This window comes from Pteropus alecto, unplaced genomic scaffold, assembly GCF_000325575.1.
Source record: "Pteropus alecto unplaced genomic scaffold, ASM32557v1 scaffold78, whole genome shotgun sequence".
NCBI lineage: Eukaryota > Metazoa > Chordata > Mammalia > Chiroptera > Pteropodidae > Pteropus > Pteropus alecto.
This window is the reverse complement of record NW_006443124.1, coordinates 16,704,740-16,729,522: the sequence shown is the minus strand read 5'-3', so window position 1 is coordinate 16,729,522 and position 24,783 is coordinate 16,704,740. Positions and strand designations below refer to the sequence as shown.

The following is a 24,783-nucleotide window of genomic DNA, read 5'->3' as shown; positions in this document are numbered from 1 at the left end:
CCTAAACGCACAGAGAGACCTTCCCAGGCTGAGACCCCAGCGAAGGAGATGACGCTGGTGAACAGCGCCTCGCTGGGCCTGCGGGGCCAGGGTGGAACAGGGCCAGGGGTATCAGGGCTTGGCTGGAGCTGTGGTTCTGGCTGCTCAACGACCTTGGGGCGAGCCTAGATGGGGATGTGGTTCTGCCCGCTAGGCGGCATCTTCTCTAATAGTGGAAATTACCTCGCTGGACCCCCAACATCCTTGCTGCTCTATTGGTCCATGTTGCTAACTGGGCCACCTCCATTGCCACGGCCACCTGGCTCCGGCCACAGTAGCGGCCTCCTCTCAGATCCCTACCTCTGACCCTCTCAGCCTCCTCCATGGACACCAGGGCACGCTGCTTGTCCACTTATAGCAAGGCTCTGGCCCTGCTCTAAGACTGAGTCCACCACGACACCCACTGCGATCTGCCCCTTGGGCTCCTCCTGTCAGACCCCCAAACAGGCCAAATCCACTCCCCTCAGCACCTTCCTCCCTGCTGCCTCCACCTCTTCTTCCCTTCTAATGAACTGTGATCCACACTGCAGATCTCAACTCCAACCTCCAATTACTGTGGTTACTTGGTGGCATTTTCCGCTGTTTCTAACTGTGCAGACATTTGTGGGCCAACCAGTCACCATGAGCTATATGAGGTTGAGGGCTGTGTCTGTCTGGTTTCCAGGGTCCCAGAGCCTGGTTCCATGCTGCGCCCTGTGTGGGCAATCAGTGACCATGGTGGGTGAATTGAACAAGTGAATAAGTGAACAAAGGGTACGGTTTCCATGGGCACTTTATATTCAAAGACAACGCTCAGTGAGCAGCAGCCAGAGCAGGCTGGGAGCAGCCAGCTGGGCTTCTCCAGGCCCTGGCAGCCACTGCCCCCAATCTGTCTCCCCAGTTCAGCAGTAAAGGCCTTGGGGGACCCATGGCCCTAGCACTGTCCCACCTGCACAAACCCAAGAAATGCAGCCAGCGGTGTAGGAGCTGTTGCAACAGTAAAAGCGGGATTCAGGGGCAAGCCCCCCAATGCCAACCAGGGACAACTGCTTCTCTAGGAAGGAGATGCATGTGGCCAAGCTCCACAGTTAAGCGGCATTCATTCTTTCTTGTCATGGATATTTAGGCGCCAACTGTGGCCAGGCACCCTACCTGATGCTGGAAATTCCACAGCAAAATATTTTCCCTGCTGCTAATGTGCTGAGCAACCTGAGACACTTTCTCACAGCCTCGCTGAGCCACAGTTTCTGCCTCTAGTAAGCGGAACCTTGGTGCTCAGAAGGCCCCATGTGTGCCAAGGACCAACAGCCTTCTGGTGGCGTCTGAGCTGGCCAGCCTCATCAGCCAGGCTCCAAGGGTGGACAGCAGGTGCTTGTTCCTCCCCACCCACACAGGGGTCGACAGCTTCTATTGTGGCTCTGTAACTAACTACCTAGGCACTCGTGGGCCCCTCAGTTTCCCCATCTGTAAAGGAGCACAATGACAGCACCAACCAAGCCCATGGGACTCTGCATTTCTGGACTCATTGCTGCGTGGGCAGCAGCGCTCCTGGGACGGGGTTCTCTGCTGCGGGAGGATAAAGGACACCTAGGGGCAGAGCACTGTCCTCGCACAGGCCCTCCATAAACGCACTGTCCCCAGCCCACCAACACAGCTCCAGGGGTAGGAACAGAATCACTCGCAGACCGGGCTATAGAATGACTGGCTTTTGTGTAACAAAAATGAACAAAACTGAAAAAGGAAAGGAGAACGACAGCCTGGGGAAAAGCTGGTATCAAACGTGACAGAAAGTCAATATCTAATGCAGATAAAGGGCTTATCCTGATATAAGGGACCTGAGGAGATGAACAGGCAAGGACTTAAATGGGGGGCGGAGACACACAAAATATTCACACGCGGGCAGATCATTCATTCTCGCCAGCAATCCAAGAAGCACGAATTAAAGCAAAAAGCTGCACTGCTTCAGTGCTGATCAGCCAAGTACCAGCCCACGGAGCCCCTTGTTGGTGAGGATTTGCAGACTCCAGGAGCCGTGGTGGGGAGCCAGCCTGGCTCTGCCCCAGAGTTGAATCTGTCCTCTGCTGCAATGCCGCAATTCTTCCATTCTCTAGGCAAGTGCTCCCTGACAGCCACTCAGGGTCCAGGAGTCCAGCCGGCTCAGGTCACAGCCTACAGGGTCAGCACCAGAAGAATCCAAGGCCTCCTGCCAGAAGATCCCCAAACTCTCTGCCAGGAGAGAGTTTGCACTAGGGACAGGGTCATTACCACCATCTCAAGCAGCAGTTGGGTGGATAGCCCACGCCCTGCATGCTCTCACAAGCTTCCATCCATTCCAGCAGGTCCAGGCCCTTCCCCAAAGTGCAGACTGGGGAAGGAGGCCCTCCCTGGCCTGCCAGAGAGGCGAGGACACATGCATGCCTACAGGAACCCTGGACCTCACACTATCTGCTGCAACCTCGTCCCATAGAGCAGGGCCTCTGTCTCCTGGGGAGAAAAGAGCTTCCAGCACACCCCAGAGCCTGCCCACCTGTGGGGCCATGTGTGGGGTCACTGTCCCCCACCCCAAAAGTTTGGAAGCCAAAAAGGCTTGGCTGTGGCCAGCATCATCTCTCTTGGGAAACCCCATCATCTGAGCCAGGGCAGCTGGGAGCAGGGGAAAGGGCATAGCTCTGAAGCCAAAAGAAAGGCACCAGTTATAGCTTCTGCACTTGGCCAGCTCCCTGGCCTCCATCAGCATCCCCACCACCTCAGTCTTCATCACAGCTCCCACCATCTCCCCAGATGCTCAGGTCTTTTAAAAGCCAAGAGCCCTCCTTGATTTCTTCCCTCACACCCATGTCCTATGAGCTCTGCTTCCAAACATCCTGAACCCATCCACCTGCCATCTGTCATCACCCACCAGAACCAGCCAGGGCCCTTCCCGGGTTCCATGCTCCCACTCCATCCACTGGGAGCCCTCCTGAGGCTTCCCACTGCTTAGGGAATGAGACTGGCCTTGCACCATGATCTCATATGAACTAGACCATCTCCACCTCTCTGTCCAAAGCTGATTTCCCAGGGCTGGACTCATGTCGCATCTGACCTGGAGCAGCAACTTCCCTTACCCACTTTCTCACTCCACCTTTTCCTCAGGCTACTCTTTGCTCATGGATTTGCCCCTCTCTGCAGCCTCTGCTTATGTGTCTTCCCCAGTGGCCAGTGAGCTCCAGACGACAGAGCCTCCATCTGGCTCATTCCCCACTGTGTCCCCAGTGTGACCTAGCCCCAGACGTGGATGGACACGCAATAAGAATGTGGTGAATGAATGAATGAATGAATGAACAAGTGAATGACAGAAGAAAGCTGCCTGCTCTGAGTGTGTGTCCCCCTCAGCAGCATAGTTGTTCTTATTATTGCCCCATGATTGGGGAGCATCACCAGGTACTTGGTCCCTTCCAGCCCAGATCAGCACAATTCCCCTTCCAGCCCAGGTCCAGCTCCTAGGGCACCTCCCTGGCCAGATCCCGGGCCCAGGCTCCTTGGATTCCATGCCATTCCACAAGCTCTTCCCTGAGCCCTGACCTAGTCCCAAGCATGCCATCACCCCGGACATCCCCTGGGAGGCACTCCAGCTGGACTCTGCTGCCTGGCTCTCCCATCAACTTTAGGCACAGCTCAGGACTAAGTCTCAGCCCATCCTGCCACGTTGAGAGCTCTAAGAGAGACACCCCAACTCAGGAATCCAGCCCAAGTTCCAAACATGTGCATGCGTGCATGCATGAGTGTGAATGAGAGGGTGAAACCAAGGGAGAGCAAAATAAAGCCTGAGAGCGAGAGGGGGAGCAAGCAGACACCGTTTCCACCTAGCTGTGCGACATTTTCCAGCCTCGAGTTCCTTTAGGCCAAATGTCCAGCATTGCTTGGTATTAATTTCAAAGAAAAATGAGTCAAGAAAAATTGGAAACTGGAGCTGGCTGAGGTATTTGCCAGCCTGCAGAAAATTCTGAGAGAAAACAGGGCCTGTAGTCTCAGGTCCCTGCCTGGTACAAATTAGCAGAGTTTGAACCTCGGGCCCAAACCCAGTTTCTGCTTCTAAAGAAGAGCGTTTCGTTCCTTTCAGACATCCTTCGACTAGCCTCTGCAGCCCCATCACCGAGGCTGGGACCCAACACCTCTCATCTGCCATTGGGACACTCTGCAGGGACTGGCTGTGGGACGCCTGTCTCTCTGACACATCATGTAGACACAGCATGCAGGAAGCCCACAGCTCTTTCACAATTGTCCCCAGGGGGCACCTGGAGTGTGGAGGGGACTCATGGGATCTCCGGGGATATTCAAACCCAGCTGCTCCCATCCTTGGCAGGCCAGCTGCACATCTGAAGCACAAACGCTACGGCTGTGTTAAGTTGCCTCTGGAGACAGCACATCCCTCCTAGAAACATCCCTGTTTGCTGGGGACCCCTAAAGAGCAGGCATTCGGCACCCATGGCAGACATGACGACTGGGCCTACTGCTCTTGCTAATTAAACCCCGACATACCGGAGCTCAGTGAGGCTCTGATTCCCAGCCACGTGTTACCAGAAGCCAGGCATGGGTATCGCGTGTCAACAGAACGCTCTTTGGGGGACACTCATGACCCAAATCCAAGAGAAGAAAAGAAAAAGCATCAATTAATTGTGTCTCTGGAAGAGAGAGCTGCGGAGAGAGAGCGGTTAGGGCAAAGAGGACCTCAGGACCCTGATCACAATGATGTGACAACAGACATGGAGCCAGCACTGTGCCCAGGACAGGAGGAGGATTAGCTTGTTTTAATTCTCACAGCTCGTGACATGGCACATACTTTCCAGGAAAGTGGGACACCACAGATCTGGGTAAGCTACCAGGCAGGCCACTAGACCCCACATCAAACTACGCCCCACCCCATGCTGGGACAGGCTGCTGACAGCTGACATAGCTCCTCTGAGAACCACTGGTCCAGTCCTGAGAACAGTTAGGACCACAGCCAGGGCCAAATCGCCCCCTCCCCCCACACGCACACACCCAAAGGTCACAACTGTCATCTGTTCGCAGGGCTCCAGCAAAGATCTGGGTCTTTCCTAGGCTATGTTCACCTGGCCTGCTCCACACCTGAACCAGATCCCACACAAACACGGGAAAGGAAAGGAAGGGGGGAGGGCAGGCCTGAGACACAGGGACAGCTCAGTTTATGTCTGAGGGAGCTGAGCACATAGGCTATCAGCACCGGCCAGGTGGAGTCCCAGTCTCAATCTATGTACATCAAGGGGGGCATGTCTGTGGCATGACTTCTACTTCACAGCCTACCACTCCAGGCCCCCAGGACACGTGGCAGAAAGCCCCCACCTCAGCCAGCAGCTCGGGAGCACCCTCCCAAATCTGGCCCCAGACAACTCCAGGCCTCAGAGAACATGCAGGGGCCCCTCCTGGCATGAGCTCACATCACCACACTGGCTCCAACTACTGTCTAGGGGGCTGGCCACAGAGCGGGAAGCACCAAGGCCTCTGCCAAGGAGCATGCACAGCTCTGAGAACCTCCTCCCTCCCAGAGGCGGCCAGCCGCCTCTGTGTCACAACCGGTGGCTCTCTGTGGGATTTCTCTGGTCTCCAAAGCACAGACACAGCCTGGGTGGAATGAGGAGGAAAAGCTGAGACCAGGGAATCGAGCTGAGGCTTCCAGGCTTTCCGCTGCAACTCGGTGAGCCAGCACGCGGACAAGTCTGGTGGGAGAGCCCCCGGTCACCACCTGAATGGGCCTGGCCTGGCCACTGTGATCATGGAGCAGATATTAGAGCGACATGGTCACGAGCCAAGGGACACTGGCAGCCACCAGCAGCTGAGAGGTGAGGAAGGGACTCTCTGCTTAAGCCCCTGGAGAGAACCAGCACTACTGACAACTTAAGTTATGCTCATTTTGAATTTCTGACCTCCAGAAGTATAAAAGAATGAGCCTGAGTTGTTTTAAGCCACTAAGTTTGTGGCTACTTGTTACAGGAGCCATAGGAAACAGACTGACACCAACCGCTTCCAGTTAGTTAGTGCCAGCTCCCCATCCCCCATCCATGACTGATCCCTCACCCTCGGCTGGACCCTGTCCCTTATACCTCACAGCACTGTATCACCAAGGCCTGGAGACCTGTCTGCCCCTAACTGCAGCCTTGCCCTCTTCCCGTCTGCAGCCTGTTCTCAGCTGGCGCCACTCTCCTCACCCCATTGCTCTAGCCTCCCTGCCTCCAGCCTGGACCACAGCGACTGGCTAAATGCAGAACTAGCTGCCAGGCCCCCTTCCTCCCAGGGCTGCCTGCTGCCTGCAGGGCGCCATCCGGCTCTGGAACATTCGAGGCCACAGACCCCGAGAGCACCCAGTGTCAACTCCAGGCCAGCGCTCCTGGCTCTGCTCACCTACCGCCAGCTTCACTCCTGAAGCAGCTCAGCAGGAGGAGAAAGTGCTGTGGGCCACTGAATGGAGACTGTAGCTCCTGCGTCCTTTCCACCCCAGCAGGCTTCCCTTGGCCAGGGGCTGAGCAGAACACTCCCCAAGGCAGTGTGCTGCCTATGCCTGCTGAGAAGGATGCTTGACAGCAGTGGGCAGAGGCTTGGCACTGGCTGTTTCTTAGAAGGAGGCAGCCAAGGTCATGGGTACCAAGCTGTCTGACTGCTCTTCCTTCAGCCAAGGCAGGGCAGGGAGGGCTCGGTGGCCCAGTGGCCGTTCCATGGGATGGGAACCTCCGCCTAGCAGGAGCTCACAGCCCCTCCTCTTCCCCAAGGCCCTGGAGAGCAGCTGCTGAGGATGTAGGGGACACTTCTCCTCTCATAAGCACAGGTGGCCAATGGGGGCCGTGTTTTATTTGGCCCATATGGTGCTTTTCAGAAATTTGAAGCCACATTTTAAAATCACGAGAGTTCATATAAAACTCTGATGTCTGGAGTCTCTTGACAATAAGAGGATGGCTGCCCCGGGCCCGCCTTGCCCCCCGCCATGTCACAGTCAGGAAGCCAAGGAGGGGTCTGCACTCTGCTCTGCGCCCACGGTGAGGCCAGGACAGATGCCGGGTGCTGCTGCATTCACACTGCTGTTTTCCTTGAGCAGCATCATATTCTCTGTGTGCCCATCTGTATATCAAACGCAGAGAAAGGAAAGCCCGGCCAAGAGTGGATGGAATTCTTTTTCTTACCCCTGCTGCTGTCATCCCTGGCATTACCTACTGGGCCCTGAAGCCTGAGAGTTTGCAGCCCTTGCCTCGGGACAGCAGGACTTTCCTCAAAAGGCACCGTGTGCCTGACAGAGAGACCACATGTCCAGTGCATGACCCAGGGATCTTTCCTACACTATGGAGACCTTCCTAGAATCCCAAGTTCAGACCTGTCAGGCCCTTGGCACCAACAGCAAGGCTGACCTCTGTGCACACAGTCTTGGGGCCCGCTCAATCATAGCACAGTCCAGTCACAGCGCAGCCCAGTCACACACACACAGAGGAGGCCACATGACTGCAAAGGCAAAGATCAGAGTGATGTGGCCACAAGCCAAGGGACGTCAGCAGCCACTAGCAGCAGGGAGTGGTGTGGAATGGGGTTCCCCCGGGACCTCTGGAAGGAGTGTGGCCCTGCCGACACCTTGATTTTGGCCCACAATATTCATTTTGGACCTCTGCCCTCCAAAACCAGGAGAGAATAGACTGCTGTTGTTTTAAGCCACCCAGTTGGTGGTAATATGTCGCAGTAGCCTGAGATTAGAAGGGGAGTGACAGGCCAGGATCGCCAGGCTGGGGCTGCTCTTCCTGCGCCCACCAGTCCTGGCTTCCCCTCAACAATCCCCAGCGACATGGCTGGCAGCCCAGGACTCGGAGTGGCGCCCTGTGTGTGTGTGTAAGTACAAACACACGCACGCACAAATGCATACATACACAGGTGCAAACATGCACACACACATGCGAACACGGGCACATGCACACATGCGCATATACACGCATACACACACATGCACATCCCAGAGATGCCGATATCATACAGCACCCTTACCCCCAACGTATGGCCCCAGGGCACAGGGTTGGCTAGAGAGAGAAAAAGAACAAGACTCAGGGTGCCTGAGAGAGGTCGGGCCCAGAAGCCTGGAGATGCCTCAGCTGCCTCTCCCTAAAAGGCCACTCCACCTCCCCAGCTCCCAAGCTCTGCCCTCTTGGCCTCACCAGGCTCCTAGGTCCAGCAGAGCTTAGCATCCCTAGGAGATTTAAGGTGGTCCTGGGGGCCTGGCTCGACCTGGGTAAGGGGCTGCCAGGTGCCCTGCAGGCCTCTGAGTTTGCCACACCTGGAAAGCCAGTGAAGAGAGAAAAGCCCTTCCCCTCTCCCTCAGCCCCTTGCCCACTCTGACACCCCCTCCAGGCCCCAAGGGTGACACTGACAACACTAAGCTGCTAAGCATGCACAACCAGCACTCGCCTGAGTCCATGAAGACATGTTAAAACCTTCATTTTCCATCTGTTTCTGATTTTCAAGCTAAAGTCCTGCCACTGGCCTCAGATAACGGAGACTGTTAGCAATGACGTCTGAGGCTTGGTGAGACACTCCAGAAAGCCTGCTGGCTGCTCAGGGGAAACAGGACAATGTGTGTAGGCACCACAGAGGGGCCATGTGGGATACCCTAACTCCCAGCCAGACCAGGAGGTCCAGGACAGATGCTCTCCCTTCTCTAGGGGACCTGTCACACCCACTGCCCATCAATAAATAGCTGGGGGAATGGGTTCAGACTCTCTTCCAGAAGTTGCTGGGGGCAAGAAGGTGGGAAGTCTCCTGCCCTCCTCAGCCACAGCTACAGTGATATGTCATGGTCCCCATCAGAACTCCCCAAGAGAAAGGATCCCTTACTGTGTGCACACATGCCCAGGTCCTGGGCTCTGTGTCCTCCTGCAGGATAGTACAAGGAGCAAACGTGCCCAGCCAAGGACACATCTTCCATGTCTCCCAGCAACTCTGTGGGCCCTAACTGGGCCCAGGCTGATGGAGGGCCGGACCATCTGAGGTCACCTCAGGCCCTTGGCATGGCCCCAGCATAACATGCATCTGGACCCCCTCCAGCTGGGGAGTGGGCCTCAGCCCTGGGCCACATGAGAGCAACCAGGCACGTCCAGGGAGAAATGTGCTTTCCGTGAACCAAGTCACCCACACAGGGTCATGCTGACACTGGGCAGGGACATCAAGGGAAAGGGACTTGGCCCCAGACCCTGAGCCTATGGCCTAGGGCCTAAACACCCACAGCCCAGGGCAGAGGCCCAGAGCTTCCCCTGCCCGCTTCCAGTGCAGCCTCAGCCCCCAAATGGTACAATCGGCTTTCTAAGCCAAAGGTTTCTGGGTTTATTCTGAGTTTGAAATTCTTTTCTTAAGGTCTGAGTTCCAAGTGTCACCCAAGTAGGTGGAAAAACGGCAGGGGGAGGAGAGGATTTAACAGAAGAGGCCAAACGACAAACAGAAACCCAGCAATTACGCAAGGTGGCCAAGCCATGGGGGAGGATTGTCATGTTCAGGAAGGCCACATGGAATTTGGGGTCAGAACTCGCCCTGGACACCTGGCAGCCCCTCACTCAGGGTGAGCCAGATTCCCGGGACCACCTTGAACCTTCCAGTAGAGGCCAGGCCAGAAGCACCAGGCCAAGCACAAAGTGGCAGGCCCTCGGCTCTCTGGAACACAGGTTTTTCTAACCCCACTGGACAGATGAGAAGGCAGAGGCCAGAGGCTCAAACTTGGCCAAGGGCAGCTGGTCATTGAGGAGAAAGGACAGGGTTTTGGTCCCTGGTCTGGGCACTTGCCCTGCCCCATTTTCACTTCCAGCCACACCCTACAGGCTTACTCTCCATTCCTCCCCTCTGCAGAGAAGCCCAAGGGAAGGAGAGAGGCAGGAGGTGTGGAGGCCAGAGAAAGCTGGGCAGCCCCAGTCGCTGTTGCAGCCCTGGCGGACAGCAATGCATCACCTGGGACGAGGGGCTGCCAGAAGTATCGATCAGCTCCAGAGAGCGCTGGGCCCCCTGATGGAACGATTCCTTTGCAAAGATATCAGACACAGCTCCTTGAAATTAGAATGGTGCCCTGAAAGGCTGCACCCAATTTTTCTGTCAAGCCAGGAAGTCAGAGACCTAAGATAAATGATCCAGGGCTGCTTGGGTGACAGGAGAGTCACTGCAGATACAGGCAGGGCATCCGAGGTCCACTGTAAACATGCAGATGAGCCTGACCCAGGACCCAGGCCTTCGTGCCCACTGCACCTGCCACTAGCCGGGGGTCCAGGACCAGAACCTGAGGGCTGGCCTGCCTCACAAAAGCCAGGTCCAGGCAAGGTGGCCTCATCTGGACCCTGAGGCCTGTGATACCTGCTAGGAACTACAGTCAGACCCTAACCTGGCCTCAGTGTAACCCCTGACCCAAGATCCCAAGAATGCTGGAAAGGTTTGGGCTGGCAGTGAGCCTAGCCTCCTGGAGGGCTCTGAGAGGCTCTAGTCAGGGCTGTCCTCATGTCTGCCAGCAGCTCCTTCCACACTCCTGGGCCCAGAGTGCACTTTGGTTCTGAGTTGAAAACAACAAAACCACCCTAGTCTGTCCGCAGGCGGCAAAGGCTGCCAGGAAAACCCCCGGTCTTTGTGGTACAGTTCCCTTCCCTTACTGCTGAAGGAGCCCTCGGGAACTTGGTCATCATTGCAGGGAAAGTCAGCAGCACGTAGGCAAGGAACAGCTTCTTCAGAGGCACAGGCTCACAGACATGGGTGCAGGACTTGGGCTGGGAGTATAAGCCTGGCCTGGGCCCCCCTTGCTCCCTGACACTTGCTGGCCCTTGGGTAGAAGGTGGACCCTCAGGCAGCTTTCACTGTCTGCCCTGGAGGCCCCAGATCTGCACACTTGTGACCCACATGCACTCAGAGCAGAGGTCCCCACCCCAGCACACTCACTGTGCTATGTGGCCAACAAGCGGGGACTCAGCCTCAGCCGGGGACCAGGCCTGCAGAAGGGGTGCCTGGGTCCCCCAGGGAAGGCATCCGGGCTTACCACACAGCCCGCCCACCTGCAGAGCCTTACCTGTGTCCAGAGGCTGCGGCGCCCCCAGAGGAGGGAGCTTGGGGGTGGGTGGCCGGCGATATACCACATGCACACGACCCTGCTCGGCCTCCCTCGCTGCCAGCCCCTTTTCCAGGGGTTCGATGAAGAACTCCTCATCCTGCATTCGGATCAGGCCGGCCTGCGGGCAAGGAGGAGATGGTTCAGAGGCCCAGAGCACAACAGACCCGGGCGGGAGGCAGCAAGGAGGGCCCAAGGGCAGAGGATCCCACCTGGCAGAGCTACCGGCCAGCCTTGGACCCCATTACCCAGAGCCCCTACTGCCCCCACTGTGCACCTCTTTGTCCACATCAGTCACCAGCCCAGACCCTACAGCAATGGAACTGCTGTCTCCCACCATGGCCGCCCCCACCCCGCAGTGAAGCCGTCACTGGAGACCCCATCTCTGTGCACTGGCATCCAAGGCCCTCAGACTGCCAGCACCCTCCCTGTCCACAGCTCGCACACCTACATCAGTCACTGGGACAGCCCTGTCCTTCCTACATGGCACGCACCTTCCTGCCCTTGACCTGACTCGGCCCTCAGCTTGGGTGGCCCTTCTCCTGCCTCCCACTTGGACTTCTGGTAAACTCTGACTCCTCCTGCCCGGCCTAGACCCCACAACCACCACCCTCACATGGCCCACCCCTCCCTTTGGCCATCCGTGGTCACTGCCCAGTCCAGCTCCTACACTTTGGATTTTTTGGTCCATTATCTATAAACCAGGGGTCTCGCATGGGGTCCCCCCACTGTATTAACCTGCAGATGTATTTCCTTTAGATCACGCACTTATGACCCACTCAGGGGTGTGTTTTGTTTTTTAAAAACCATTTTATTGAGGTATTACTGACATGTTAAAAACTGTACATATTTAATGTATACAACTCAGTGAGTTTGGGAATAAGTGTACATCTGTGAAACCATCACCACTATTAAGGCCATTAAGATATCCATCACCGCCCAAAGCTTCCTCTCACCCCCTTTATTATTATCACTTTTTGTGGTAAGAACACTTAACATAAAATCGACCCTCTTAGCAAATTTTAAGTATACAATAGAGTATTGTTCGCTATAGGCACTGTGCTGAGCAGTAAATCTCGAGTTTATTTTTATCTTGCATAATTGAAATTTTATACACTTTGACCAGCTCCTGGCAATCACCATTCTGCTCTCTGCTTCTACGAGTTTGACTATTTTCGATTCTATCTATGTGAAGTCAATCAGCACTTGTCTTTCTGTCTCTAGTTTATTTCACTTAGCGTAGTATCCTCCAGTTTCATCCACATTGTCACAAATTTCCTTCTTTATAAAATCTGTAGTATCCTCCAGTTTCATCCACATTGTCACAAATGTAGAATTTCCTTCTTTATAAAATCCGGATAATATTCCATTGTACATACATGCTCCATTTTTTTTATCAGTATGTTGTCGATAGATGACATTTAGGTTGCTTCCATGGCCATTGTGAAAAATGCTGCAGTGAACAAAGAGGGGGCAAGCATCTCTTGGGTATATGGATTTCATTTTCTTTGGATATATATCCAGAGTGGGACTGCTGGATTATATGGTAGTTCTATTGTTAATTTTTTGAGGCATCTCCATACTGTTTTCCATAATGACTTAATCAATTTACTTTTTCATCAACATAAGTACATCAGTACATAAGAGTTCCCTTTTCTCCACATCCTCACCAACACTTGTTATCTCTTGTTTTTTTGTTTGTTTGTTTGTTTGTTTGTTTTTGACAACAGCCATTTTAACAGATGTGAGGTAATATCTCATTGTGGTTTTGATTTGCATTTCCCTGGTGTTTAGTGAAATTGAGCACCCTTTCAGGTACTTGGCCGTTTGTATGTCTTCTTTGAGGGAAAAAATGACTATTTAGGTGCCTTGCCCATTTTTTAATCAGATTATTTGGGTTTTTTGCTATTGAGTTGAAGTTCCTTATATGTTTTGAATATTAACTCCATATCTAATATATGTCTTGAAACATTTTCTTCCATTCTATAGGTTGCCTTTTCATTTTGTTGATTTTTTTTTTTTTTGCTGTCCAGAAACTTTTTAATTTAATATAGTCCCACTTGTTGATTTTTGCTTTTGTTGCCTGTGTTATTGGTGTCATAACCAAAAAAATATCAGCAAGACCAATGTCAAAGACTTTTTTCTTCTAAGAGTTTTATGGTTTCAGGTCTTATACTTAAGTCCTTAATCCATTTCAAGTTAACTTTTATGAGTAGTGCAGAATAGGGCTCCTATTTTATTCTTTTACATGTAAATATCTAGTTTCCTCAACATCAATTATTGAAGAAATTATCCTTTCTCCATTGAGTATTCTTGGTTCCCTTGGCAAATATACATTGACCATATATATGCATGGGGTTATTTCTGGGCTCTCAATTCTGTTTCATTGGATGTGTGTTTTTATTTCAGTACCATATTGTTTTGAGTACTGTAGCTTACAATATAGTTTGAAATTGGGAAGTCTGGTACCTCCAGCTTTGTTCTTTTCTCAGTATTGCTTAGGCTATTTAGGGGTCTTCTCTGGTCACATAAGAATTTTAGGATTGTTTTTTTCTATTGTAATTTGGAATTTTAGTAGGACTTGCATTGAATCTATAGATGGTTTTGGATAATCTGAACATTTGAACAATATTAACTCTTCTATTCCATTAATACAGTATATCTTTCCATTTATTTGGGTCTTCTTCAACTTCTTTCATCAATATCTTGTAGTTTGGGGTGTATAGATTTTTCAGGTGCTTGGATAAATTTATTCCTAAGTGTTTTAGTATTTTAGAGATTATTATAATGAGATTGTTTTCTTTATTTCTTTTTCAGATAGTTCATTGTTAGTGGATAGAAACACAATTGATTTTTGTACATCGATTGTGTATTCTGAATCTTACTAAATTTGTTATTTAGTCTCGAGATTTATTTTTGGCGGACTCTTTTGGACTTTTTATATACAAGATCATGTCATCATCAGGTATCAGACAATTTTATTTCTTCCTTTCTAATCCTGATGCCTTCTATTTCTTTTTCTTACCTGATTTCTCTGGCTAGGACTTCCAGTGCTTTGTTGAATAGGAACAGTAAAAGTGGGCACACTTATCTTTTTAATATTATATATCTGTTTACATATTGTAACTATAGCTTTAGCTATTTGTAATACTTTTGTCTTTAACCTTTATATTAGAGTTAACTGGTTTAATACACCACCATATTACAATATTAGAATATTCTGAATTTGACTATATACTTACCTTTACCAATGTTTTATATATTTCATGTTTTCATGTTACTAATTAGCATCTTTTAGTTTCAATTTGAAGAACTAATTTCATCATTTCTTATAAGTAAGGTCTAAAAATGATGAGCTCTCAGCTTTCGTTTGTTTGAGAAGGTCTTTATTTCGCTCTCATTTCTGAAGGACCGCTGTGCCAGGTAAAGTATTCTTGGTTGCCAGTTTTCTCTTTCAGCACTTTAAATATGCCATTCCACTCTCACCTGGCCTAAAAGGTTTCTGCTGAGAAAAACATAGATATTCTTATGGGAGGCTCCTTGTATAAAAGAAATTTTTCCTCTTGCTACTTTTAAAATTATCTTTGTTTTTTATTTTTGGCAATTTTATTATAATGTGTCTTGGAAAAGATCTTTTTGGATTAAGTTTTTGGAGTGACCTATTAGCTTCCCCCAGTTTGGGAAATTCTCAAATATTATCTCTTTAAATATGCTCTCTGTTCCTCCCTCTCTTCTCCTTCTGAGATTCCAATAATGCAATGATGTCCCATAAGTCCCATGGGCTTTCTTCACTCCTTTTCAATCTTTTCTTTTCCTCTAACTGTATAATTGCAAATAATCTGTCTTTGAGTTCATTGATTCTTTCCTCTGCTTGGTCCAGTTTGAGGCTGAAGATCTCTATTGAATTCTTCAGTTCAGTCATTGTATTCTTCACTACAAATTTTGTCTGGTTCTTTTTTTTGTTTTCTATCTCTATTGAACTTCTCATTTTGTTATTGTATTGTTTTCCTGATTTTGTTAACTTGCTTATCTACATTCTCTTGTAGCTTTCTGAGCATCTTTGGAACAATTATTTAGAATTTTTTTGTCAGGCAACTCATGTACTTCCATTTCTTCAGAGTTGTTATTGGAAGTTTGGTGGTGTCATGTTTCCCTGATTCTTTGTGATCCCTGTAGCCTCACATAGGTGTCTGCACATTTCCAAACTTCATGGATTGACCTCAGTGAGGAAGGACTTCACTTGCAGGTGGAGGTACACTGGAGCATGCTATGACTCTGGATCTAGGGTACAGGACACATATGTGGCAGCTCTGGGTCTGGGTTGAGGGGAAGCATGATGGCTTGTTGGCTTAGGTTGTTAGGGTCCATGACATTAACAACTGCGTGGTCCTTGGAGAGTGCTGCAGAGGGTCCACAGTGGCCACAAAGGCTGTTGGCATCCTTAGTGGTGCCTCCAGGTCCAGCAGCTGAGGACCAGAGCAAACAGTAGTGACGGCCAGACCTGGTAGTGTGCACATGCTCAGCTGCGGGGGCCAGATGCAAGTGCCTGTGTAGTGGCAGGAGCCAAATACAGATACACCTGTAGTGATGATGGACAGGGCTGGCAGTAAGTACTGGGACCATCTATGGACACATTAACAGTCACAGGGCCTTGGCTGTCAGCATGCACTCTCATGGCTGCAGGGACTCACCACAGGCATGCACATAACAGTGGAGGCTGGTGACAGGAATTAGATGGGTGGCACATGTGCACAGCTAGAAAGGCTAGACCTGAGCACATGCACGATGGTGAGGGTCAGCCACAGAGGCTAGGAATAGGGGGATGGATTGGGAGAGATTCAGGCATCTGGTATCTGTGAACGTGAAAACCTCAGCAATGAAATCAGCAGGGGGTTTGCAGCAGCTGTGGTGTATGCTAGTTTCTTCAGTGGTAGAAGCTGCTGAGGTCCTTAAAGAGCAGACTGTGGGAAATCATGGTTACACCCTCTGTGTTCTGATACTAGTGGCCCCCGCACTTGTTTCTTGTTTCCAGCCGTATCAGCTTTACCTATCTCTGGGTGGAGGGAAACCAAAGTAGGTCTTTTGAGGTGTGTTCCAAAGGCTGAGAAAGCTGGTCACTCACTCTGTCTCCCTTTCCCAATGAAGGGCACCTTTTCTATGGGGAGTCCCCTCTTGGGGCTGAGCAGTGCCGGCCTATGGACGGGATGATGTTGGCAAATGACCTGTCTCCCTTACCTTTTTGTGTGGCTCTTCTCAGGGTTTGTTCCACTGTGTCACTGAAGTTTCTGAAGTGGACTCTTGTTTTGGCTCATGGACAGCTGCATAATTGTTGATCTTTGTTGAGGGACAGAGTCATCTACTTTGTAAACTCAGCAACCTCACTCGGGGGCTTTGGAAAGCTTGAATTAGTTGCTCCAACTTAAGCATCAGGAGATTTACATAAATGACTAAATTTCCAGGCTCTCTTGAAATATCAGAAAAGCTGGCACCGCCTGCTGCCAGCTCAGCTTTCCCTCTAGGGGTCTCCCCTGGAGCCTCCAAAGGGAATGCAGCCCTGCCAGCACCTTGACTTTGGCCTCCAGGCCTGTGAGAGAACAAGTTCTATTGTCTTCAGTAATTTGTTACAGCAGCTACAGGAAACTGATACAGGGTCCTGGGGATGGTGGGATGAAGGGGCAGCCATTCCTTGAGGGGTGAGGAGCAGGAGCAGCAGACACCCCCTCCCCCAAGCACAGGGGTTTGCCGCATCTTGAACTCCTGAGGAGCGGTCCCAGAGGCAGAAGGGCAGGCACCAGAGCTGAGTGGGCTGAGGTCACTGGGCTGTGGGAGGAGGGAGGAGACGAGATGCCCATGGGAACCCTGCAGGCTCCCACGCTCTGATTCATCCCTACATCCCAGGGCCCTGCCAGGCCTGGGAGAAAGTGAGCAAATGCTTGCGGAATGAATGAACAAATGAATGATGCCAAAACAGCAGGACCTCTGAGAGGTACAAGGCGGGGACATTGTTGACCATCTCCTTCCACTGGCACATGGGTGAGGGTGTTTACAACAGCAAGAGTTACTTCCCCTACGCTGCCATTGACACTCCTGTGTTTGCAGTTTGGGGGCAGACTGATGTCTCAAACTCATTTATTAATAGAACCCATTCAAGGATATGTGAGAATTAATCACATGGCAGCAGTGGGTAAGCAGTCCCGCCTCTGGTATTCTGGGTTCCCAGCACCACTCCTGTCTGGACAGGTGACCTAGAACAGGTATCAAGTGTCCTTGGGTCTCCATTTCTTGCTTACAAATAGGGCAGGTTGTCTCTGCCCGCGCACAGTCGTTGCAGGAACGTATGCAGCCTGGGATATACTCAGAACCAGGACACAGGTAGGTGCTCCGCAACTCAGGTGATGTCATCCACCTTCTTGTTTTCCAAATAAGGAAACCGAGGCCTGGGAGCAGAAAGGCCTGCTGAGGACACACGAGGTCTGGGAACCAGATCCCAGGCTTCAGGTGGAAGGAATATCTGCTGGGTGGGCCCTTGGGCCTATCATGGCAATTAGGCAGGACATGGGGGCATCAGGGCCCAGTGGGGCAACCCCTCTTCTAGAGGACCCTTGCACTCCAGACTGGGAGCCTTCTACAGGCCCTGGAGTCATCTGGAGAGACCAAGTATGGCAATGACTTGGTGAGGAATAACCCTCTCTGGCCTGAGAGACCTCAAGAGACAGTTTGGGATCTCCCTGTACACCAGGGGTCAGGCTCTCCTCCTCGGTCAGCTTCCTGGTGAAAGCTGCTGAGAGACCCAAGGGCACTGAATCTGCTTGATGTTGCCCAGGCTTGTCTGTGGTTGGGAAGCCAAGGTCCAAGTTGGCCAAGCTCCCTGGCAGGACCCTCCCCAGGTCTCACCTGAAGGGCACAAGAACACGCTGGGATAAATCGGAAGTATGGTGCCAGTTTACTCAGGCTTTCTCATGCAACCAGAGACCTCTCACTGACAGTGCTCTCACATGGAGAAGTTAAGCTTATACTTCACAGCATCAACCCAAGTCTGAGACACACTGTGGAATCCATATGTGGAAGCTGCATTGAAGAACGTGGTGTCACCTGCCCCAAGACCAGAGACTGCCCATCTTGAGACCAGTTCTGACCACCCCAGGACCAATACACGACCACTTGAGACCAGTGACTGATACTCCTCAAGATCTGAAGAGTGCTTGTGAGGGGCTCTCCACCAAGAAAGCAGGGCTCACTTTATTGCCTGATTTTCAAGTATTTTAATGTGCACCCCAGGAATGATCCACCTAAAATCTGCAAAAGAAAAGTGACAAGAAAACAAGGTACAGAACATGAGCTGTGTTTTGCTGAGTTTTTTTCCAGGACTTTACTGCCAGCGGCACATGCATCTGTTTTTAAATGTGATTTTTATTAATAAGAATCTGTTTCCTCTCCTCACGCTATAAATATTAAAGAAATCGCTGAAGCACAATGGTCTGACGGGACTTCTGGACAGCCTGACATCCCGCAGACAGGGGTCCTGTGACCAGCCGCCCAGCCCCACCAGAGGAGAGGCTGGTGGAAATAGTTCTGTGCCACCACAGGGGCCTGGAAACTAGTAGTTCTCTGTGCCCTGCCCTTTGCTGTTTGGTTTATGATGAAATAGTCACTGAGGTAGAAAATAAAAGTTAAAAATTGGTTAAAAAAAAATCCAAAGGCTTAACAGCTATCATGTTGTTTTGAATTTTAAAATGTTCAAAACACCGACACTCTCAGAGTTGGGGTCTCATAGAAAAGCAAGCATGTGATCTGTGCCCCGTTTGCTATGCTTACCAGCTCCTTCTGGCTGAAGCCACAGGCTCCAGCACACAGTAGGTTCACTTGGTGTTGTCACTCAGCCTTTGTCATTTTTGCAACCTCTGGCACTAAGACTGTGAAGCATCTGTCAAGGTAGCGATGGTGACAATCGAGAATAAAAAGAAAAAAGGAAGCTGATCCCAAAACAGAAGGATCCAGACTTTGACAGAGGGCAAGACAGCATGCGTCTGCATCAGCTTGCTGTCACTCAAACTCAGCCTTGCTCTGAAACACACACACGTGCACTTGTCTCAGGAATCCCCAAATATGCATCTGGTAAGGTGCCAGTTCTGAGAGAAATGTGTCCTTTCATCCCTTCTTCCTTTTGGTCAGGGACGCATGAGATTCAGTCAGGCCATAGGACAAAGGGCACCAGTCTGTGTCTAATGACTCTAGCAGATGCACTGCCAAAATGGGGCCTTTCCCCACCAGGGTGTCTCCCACGGCTGTTCTTCTCCTCCCAGCTCCTTGGGGAAGAGCAGAGCAACCCCAGAAGCTTTACAGGGAGAGGACTGACCCAACCACTGAAGTCACAGGTATGAGAACTAAGGTCCCATCAGATTGAAGCCACTCAGTCCTAACCAGGAGGAGCTCCTTCACAGTTGAGCATCACAGAGGATGTTTTGCATATTGTTTTTTCCACTTTTCTAAAAGGTTCACCAGCCAGCTGGCCACCAGCAGGTGAGAGCAATTCATGGGGTTAGAAGGCATCAGCTTCTGCTCCACGCTGCTCCAGAACAGCCCCTTCAGGAGGAGTCTGTCCGCGGATGCCCTTGTGGCGGGCCCCTGCCTGCCCTGCTCTCTGTCTCATTCAAGTGAACATATGTCGCCTTTTCCATGTGCCATCCACACCCCTCCTTCCTTCTGGGGAGCTGCCTCTACCCCAGCGTGGGGGTCTTGTCCTCCCATGTTGGAGGAGAGGCTGTGGTGGGAGCTGAGGGACCATGACAAAGCGGTCCCTGTGTACCACAGAGCCCGAGTTCACCCAGCAGGCCCCGCCCCTTCTTGGGCTCGTTTCAGGCCATCCAGATCCTTTGCTCCAGAAAGTCCTTCTTTTCACCTTAAGTTGTCCAGAGTTGGTTTCTGAGGCTCTAAACCACTATGTCTCAACCGACACATGCCCCAGCGCTGAGCCCCATGCCCAGCCGGATATTAAGAAAAGCTGCACCCTGCTCTGGTGAGCGGGGTAGAGGAGAGACCGTGGGGGGAGTGAGCCCCCTGGATGCAGAGCCACAAAGCCTGGCTTCAAATCCTGGCCTTGGGCCAGTCCTGTTCCTTCAGTAGCCCCAGTTCCCTCACCTGCAAAGAGAGGGGCCAGGAGACCTGTGACTGAGGTACCAGTTATCCTTCTATAATCCCAATAAGACCAAGGAGAGATCCAGTAGAAAAAAAAAAACAAATGAACTACAAGCAGGAAGCCCGCTACTCCCTGGACCACCACCTTTGCCTTCAAAATGAAGGCCAAGGGCTCCTTGAAGCCACAGCAGTCCCCTTGCTGGGCCCAGCTCCCTTCACACCTCAATCTACATCTTCTGGCTTTCATTCCCAAGAGACTTGGTGGCACCTGAAGGGCTTGAGTCCCCACTGTTAACAAGGTTATACAGGGACCTTCAAATATGGTATAAATTCAAACTCCCCTAAAATTCTATATGGCAGACCTCCATTTCCAGGGGACTCGAAGGCTCAAAGAGTTAAGCTGCTAGCTCAGATGTCCCAGCAGGACAGAAGCCAGCGCGGGAACACAGCCCAGCCCAACTCCACCACCACACCGATGATATCCATCCCTAGGAGAGCCAGATGGAGACACCAAACTCCAGCACTCTTTTCATTGCCATCACAATTTTTGCCATACCTGGTTTTGGTAAATTCTAGGTAGATAATCCTGTCTGCTAAGACTCTCAGCCCGAGTCCTAATCTCTCTGTTATAAGAAATTAGAGGTGTTAAAGCTTTGTTAGCATGAAACGAGACTCTCTTTGATTCAATGAGAAAATTCAAATAGAATTGAAAAGGGAATAGTTCTCTCACTATGAGATTCATGCTTTTTTATATATAACAGCTTTACTAAGCTATAATTTGCATTATCATACAATTCACCCACTTACAGTGTAAAATTCATCTATTACCACAATCGACTTCCGAACATTTTCATCGCCCCAAAAAGAAACCCCATACACATTAGCAGTCACTCCCCATTTTCCCCCAACCACCCTACATACATGCCAGCCCCTGGAAACCACTAATCTCCTTTCTGTCTCCGCAGATTTGCTTATTCTGGCCTGGGCATAGAAACAAAATCATACGGTCTGTGATCTTTTATGACTGAGTTCATTCACCTAGTATGTTTTCAAGAAGTCTATGTTGTAGGATATGTCAGTATCTAAATTCCTTTTTCATTGTCAAATAATATTTCACTTGTACAGATATAGCACATTTTATTTATCCATTCACTGGTCGATAGACATTTGGGTTGTTTCCACTTTTAGGCTCTTATGAATAATACTGCTTTGAACATTCATGCACAAGTATTTTGTGTGGACATATGTTTTTATTTCTGTTGGATACATACCTCGGAGTGAAATTGCTGGGTCATATGGTGACTCTAGACAAGACTTTCCCACTGCAGCTACACCATTTTACATTCCCACCCGCAGTATGTGAGGGTCCCAGTTTCTCCACATCCTCACCAACACTTGTTATTATCTGTCTTTTTCTTTCCAGCCATCTTCATGTGTGTGGAGTGGTATCCCATTGTGGTTTTGATGTGAATTTCCCTGCTGACTAAGGATGTTGAGCATCTTTTCATGTGCTTATTGGCCATTTGTCTCTCTTCTTTGGAAAAATGACTATTCAGGCCTGTTGCTCATTTTTAATTGGGTTATTTTCATTTTCTACTGAGTTGTAAGAGTTCTTTATATAGCCTAGATACAAGTCCCTACTAGATATCTAAATTTCAAACATTTTCTCTTTGTTTGGGTTGTCTTTTCACTTTCTTGATGTAATTCTTTGACGTTATAAAGAAATTTTATGAAATTCAATTTGTCTACTTTTTCTTTTGCCATTTGTGCTTTTGGTGTCATATCTAAGGCTCTGTCTATCCCAAGATAATGAAGATGTATTCCTATATTTTAAAGAGTTTTGTAGTTTTAACTCCCATATTTAGATTTATGATCCATTTTGAGTTAATTTTTATGTGTTATGAGGTAGGGGTCCAACTTCATTCTTTTGCATGAGGATATCAGTTGTCCCAACGCCATTTGTTGAAAAGGCCGTCCTTTCCTCCACTGAATTGTCTTAGCACTCTTGTCAGAAGTCAATGTAGAGATTTATTTCTGGATCCTCAGTTCAGTTTTACTGGTCTTTATGTCTATCTTTCTGCCTGTACCAAACAGTTGAGTACGGCAGCTTTGTAGTAAGTTGTGAAATCAGAAAGTGTGAGTCCTCTAACTTGTCTCCTTTTTCAACATTGCTTTAGCTCTTCTGTGTCTCTTGTATTTCCATTTAAATTTTAATATCAGCTTGTCAATTTCTGCCAAGGAGCCAGCTGAGATTTTTTTTTACATAATCCAATGCTTTTTAATGTCACGTTTGGTGCCACATTGATTCACCTCTTATGCCAACCCTTAGAGAACAATGGCCTAGAGAGAACAAAAGATTGGGATGGGAGCCCTAACTCTGCAAACTAACCAGGTGTGTGGCCGTGAGCAAGTCAGAGCCTTGGGAAGCAGGGGTACGTAGAGGCACTGCACCCCACCTCTGTTGCAGGAGAGAATCCTCTTAATAGCACTGGCTCAACTCTGCTTTACATCTCTATCATTCCTCACCTGCCCTTTGTACAGCCCAGACCTGATTTCAAAATCGAGTCCCCACAGATGGGAAAATCACAGTTGAGGGTAACAGAACTGACTTCTGCATCCATGCCACTGTGAAAATTATGATTGCAAACCAGAGGTCATTCACCATATATTCTGGAAAGAAAAGCTATGCAACGTAAGAATAATTTATAATTCAACTTTAATAAATTGGGGCAAAAATTGTCTAAAAATCAATAAAAGTGAAAGAAAGGATAGAAGAAGGACAAAAGAAATAATTCGATTGTATTAATTTCCTAATCTTTCATAGAAGGATCAACAGTTACTGATAAGATGCTAAAGTGGATAGATATAAATTTAAGCATACCATTCAAAGTTATAAAAGTTATAAAAGCCACAACTAGTAAAAGTAATATATACCTTCTAAATAACTGAAGAAGAAGGATAGATCATACAGCAAATATGGAAAACTAGAGAAACAGCAAAAATACCTAAACACAAATGTAAATAAGATGACAGAAGTAACACCAAATATATGTTATAACACAAAATGTAAATGGTCAGATTGCTTTCAAAAATCTCTAGGACTTGCAAAAAAGTCGACAAAATTTACAATTTATGTGAAGCCAGAAGAGTTTTATAGGTGAGACTTTTCATCATGCAGGGAACAAATATGTCCACGACATTACTAAGGATGCTTGGCCCAGCTCGAGTGCCATGCCCTTATGTAAAGTGATGTGTACGTCTGTGCCGAATGTTGGCAAAGCCCAAGCACTCAGTGCAGGGTCCCCAGATCATTCTGCTTCCATTCAGATGCTGACCACCAAGCTGGCTGTGTGGACTCACCGAGCTTCAGCGTTGCCAGTGTAAAATGAAGATAATAACAGCACGTGTGTGCAGTTGGTGTGAGGGTTAAACAAGTTAGAGCACTCAGCACTGTGCCCAGTAAACTAGCCCCTTCTTATCATTATCATCACCAGTAACGTAAAATGAGAGTTATCTAGAAATATGTAATGAGGAGTTAACAAAATTAAGTTTGGGATGAGTTTTGCTTTGTTATTAGTGTTTTCTTGTTTGTTTGTTTTTGAGAATTTTGTAAAGGGCACATATCAAAACACAATTTGTTTGGAGAGAGGACCAGGGAAGGGTTGGGGGCAGGGAGAGAAAGATAAAGGAGAAAAGTACAATAAACAAGACGCTGACAAGAACACCTCAGAGGCCAAGTGGGAGCCGGCCAGTGGGTCTTCTCACTAAGTTAGGCAGTGCCAGGGCAGCTCTGGTGGGAGCTGGCCCCTCTAGCCTGAGAGAGTCCAGACTGTCCCACACTTGGCCCCCAAGCACACCAGCACCAGGGAAGGCCTCCAGGAAATGCAGCTGGCTTCCCAGCCTGGCCAGGACAGAAGGGACAGCAGGTCAGGCCCAGACTCCAGGACCAGGATGGGCCTGCTCCTCTATCACAAGAACTGACATTCATCCCTGCCAGATGCTCCTGCTGACATTTTCCAGGTCTCGCTCAGCACAAAGACTGTGTCGGGGAATGTCCCGGGTCACAAATTAACATTCACTAAATAACAGGGCGGTCTCCACTAAAGAAGAAAAATGACTCTTGCTACAGGAACACTTGCCAAAATATCAAAAAGTGGAATTTTTCTTTCTGAGCTCCCTAGCTCACCGACTGGGACCCAGCAGACTGTGGCCTTGAGACATGAGATGGCAGAGAGCTCACAGAATAAAGTTCCAGTCCCTCATTCTAGGTCCTGCCGACAGTACCTTTCCTGGGCTGGCACCCAGGCAGCCCAACCTGCACAACACATACACCAGCTGGAACCCAAAACTTTTTCACCCTGTCCAGGCAGGCTTCCCTGCCTCCCAGAGGCTGTGCACACTCCACCCTTCCTCTCATCCTCTGACGTGGCTGGGCCAGCGTGTCTGAGCTCCATCACCCCAGCCCAGGCCAGACAGAACTTACACAGCTTGGTCAGGGAGCTGGGGTGGCAGGGGCACTTGTCTAGAGCCAGCGTTTG

The 24,783-nt window shown here is 49.8% G+C and overlaps 1 protein-coding gene across 1 annotated transcript in view; it reads right to left on the bottom strand.

Annotated features, from left to right (window-relative positions):
- The window catches only part of ADAMTS2 (ADAM metallopeptidase with thrombospondin type 1 motif 2), a gene marked incomplete at its 5' end in the record, with an annotated part of 202,720 nt that overhangs the window by 121,989 nt on the left and 55,948 nt on the right, over positions 1-24,783 (bottom strand). Inside the window, one exon of the mRNA XM_006923365.3 lies at positions 11,072-11,231. Coding sequence (XP_006923427.1) covers positions 11,072-11,231 — 160 coding nt within the window. The remainder of the gene's footprint in view (positions 1-11,071; positions 11,232-24,783) is intronic.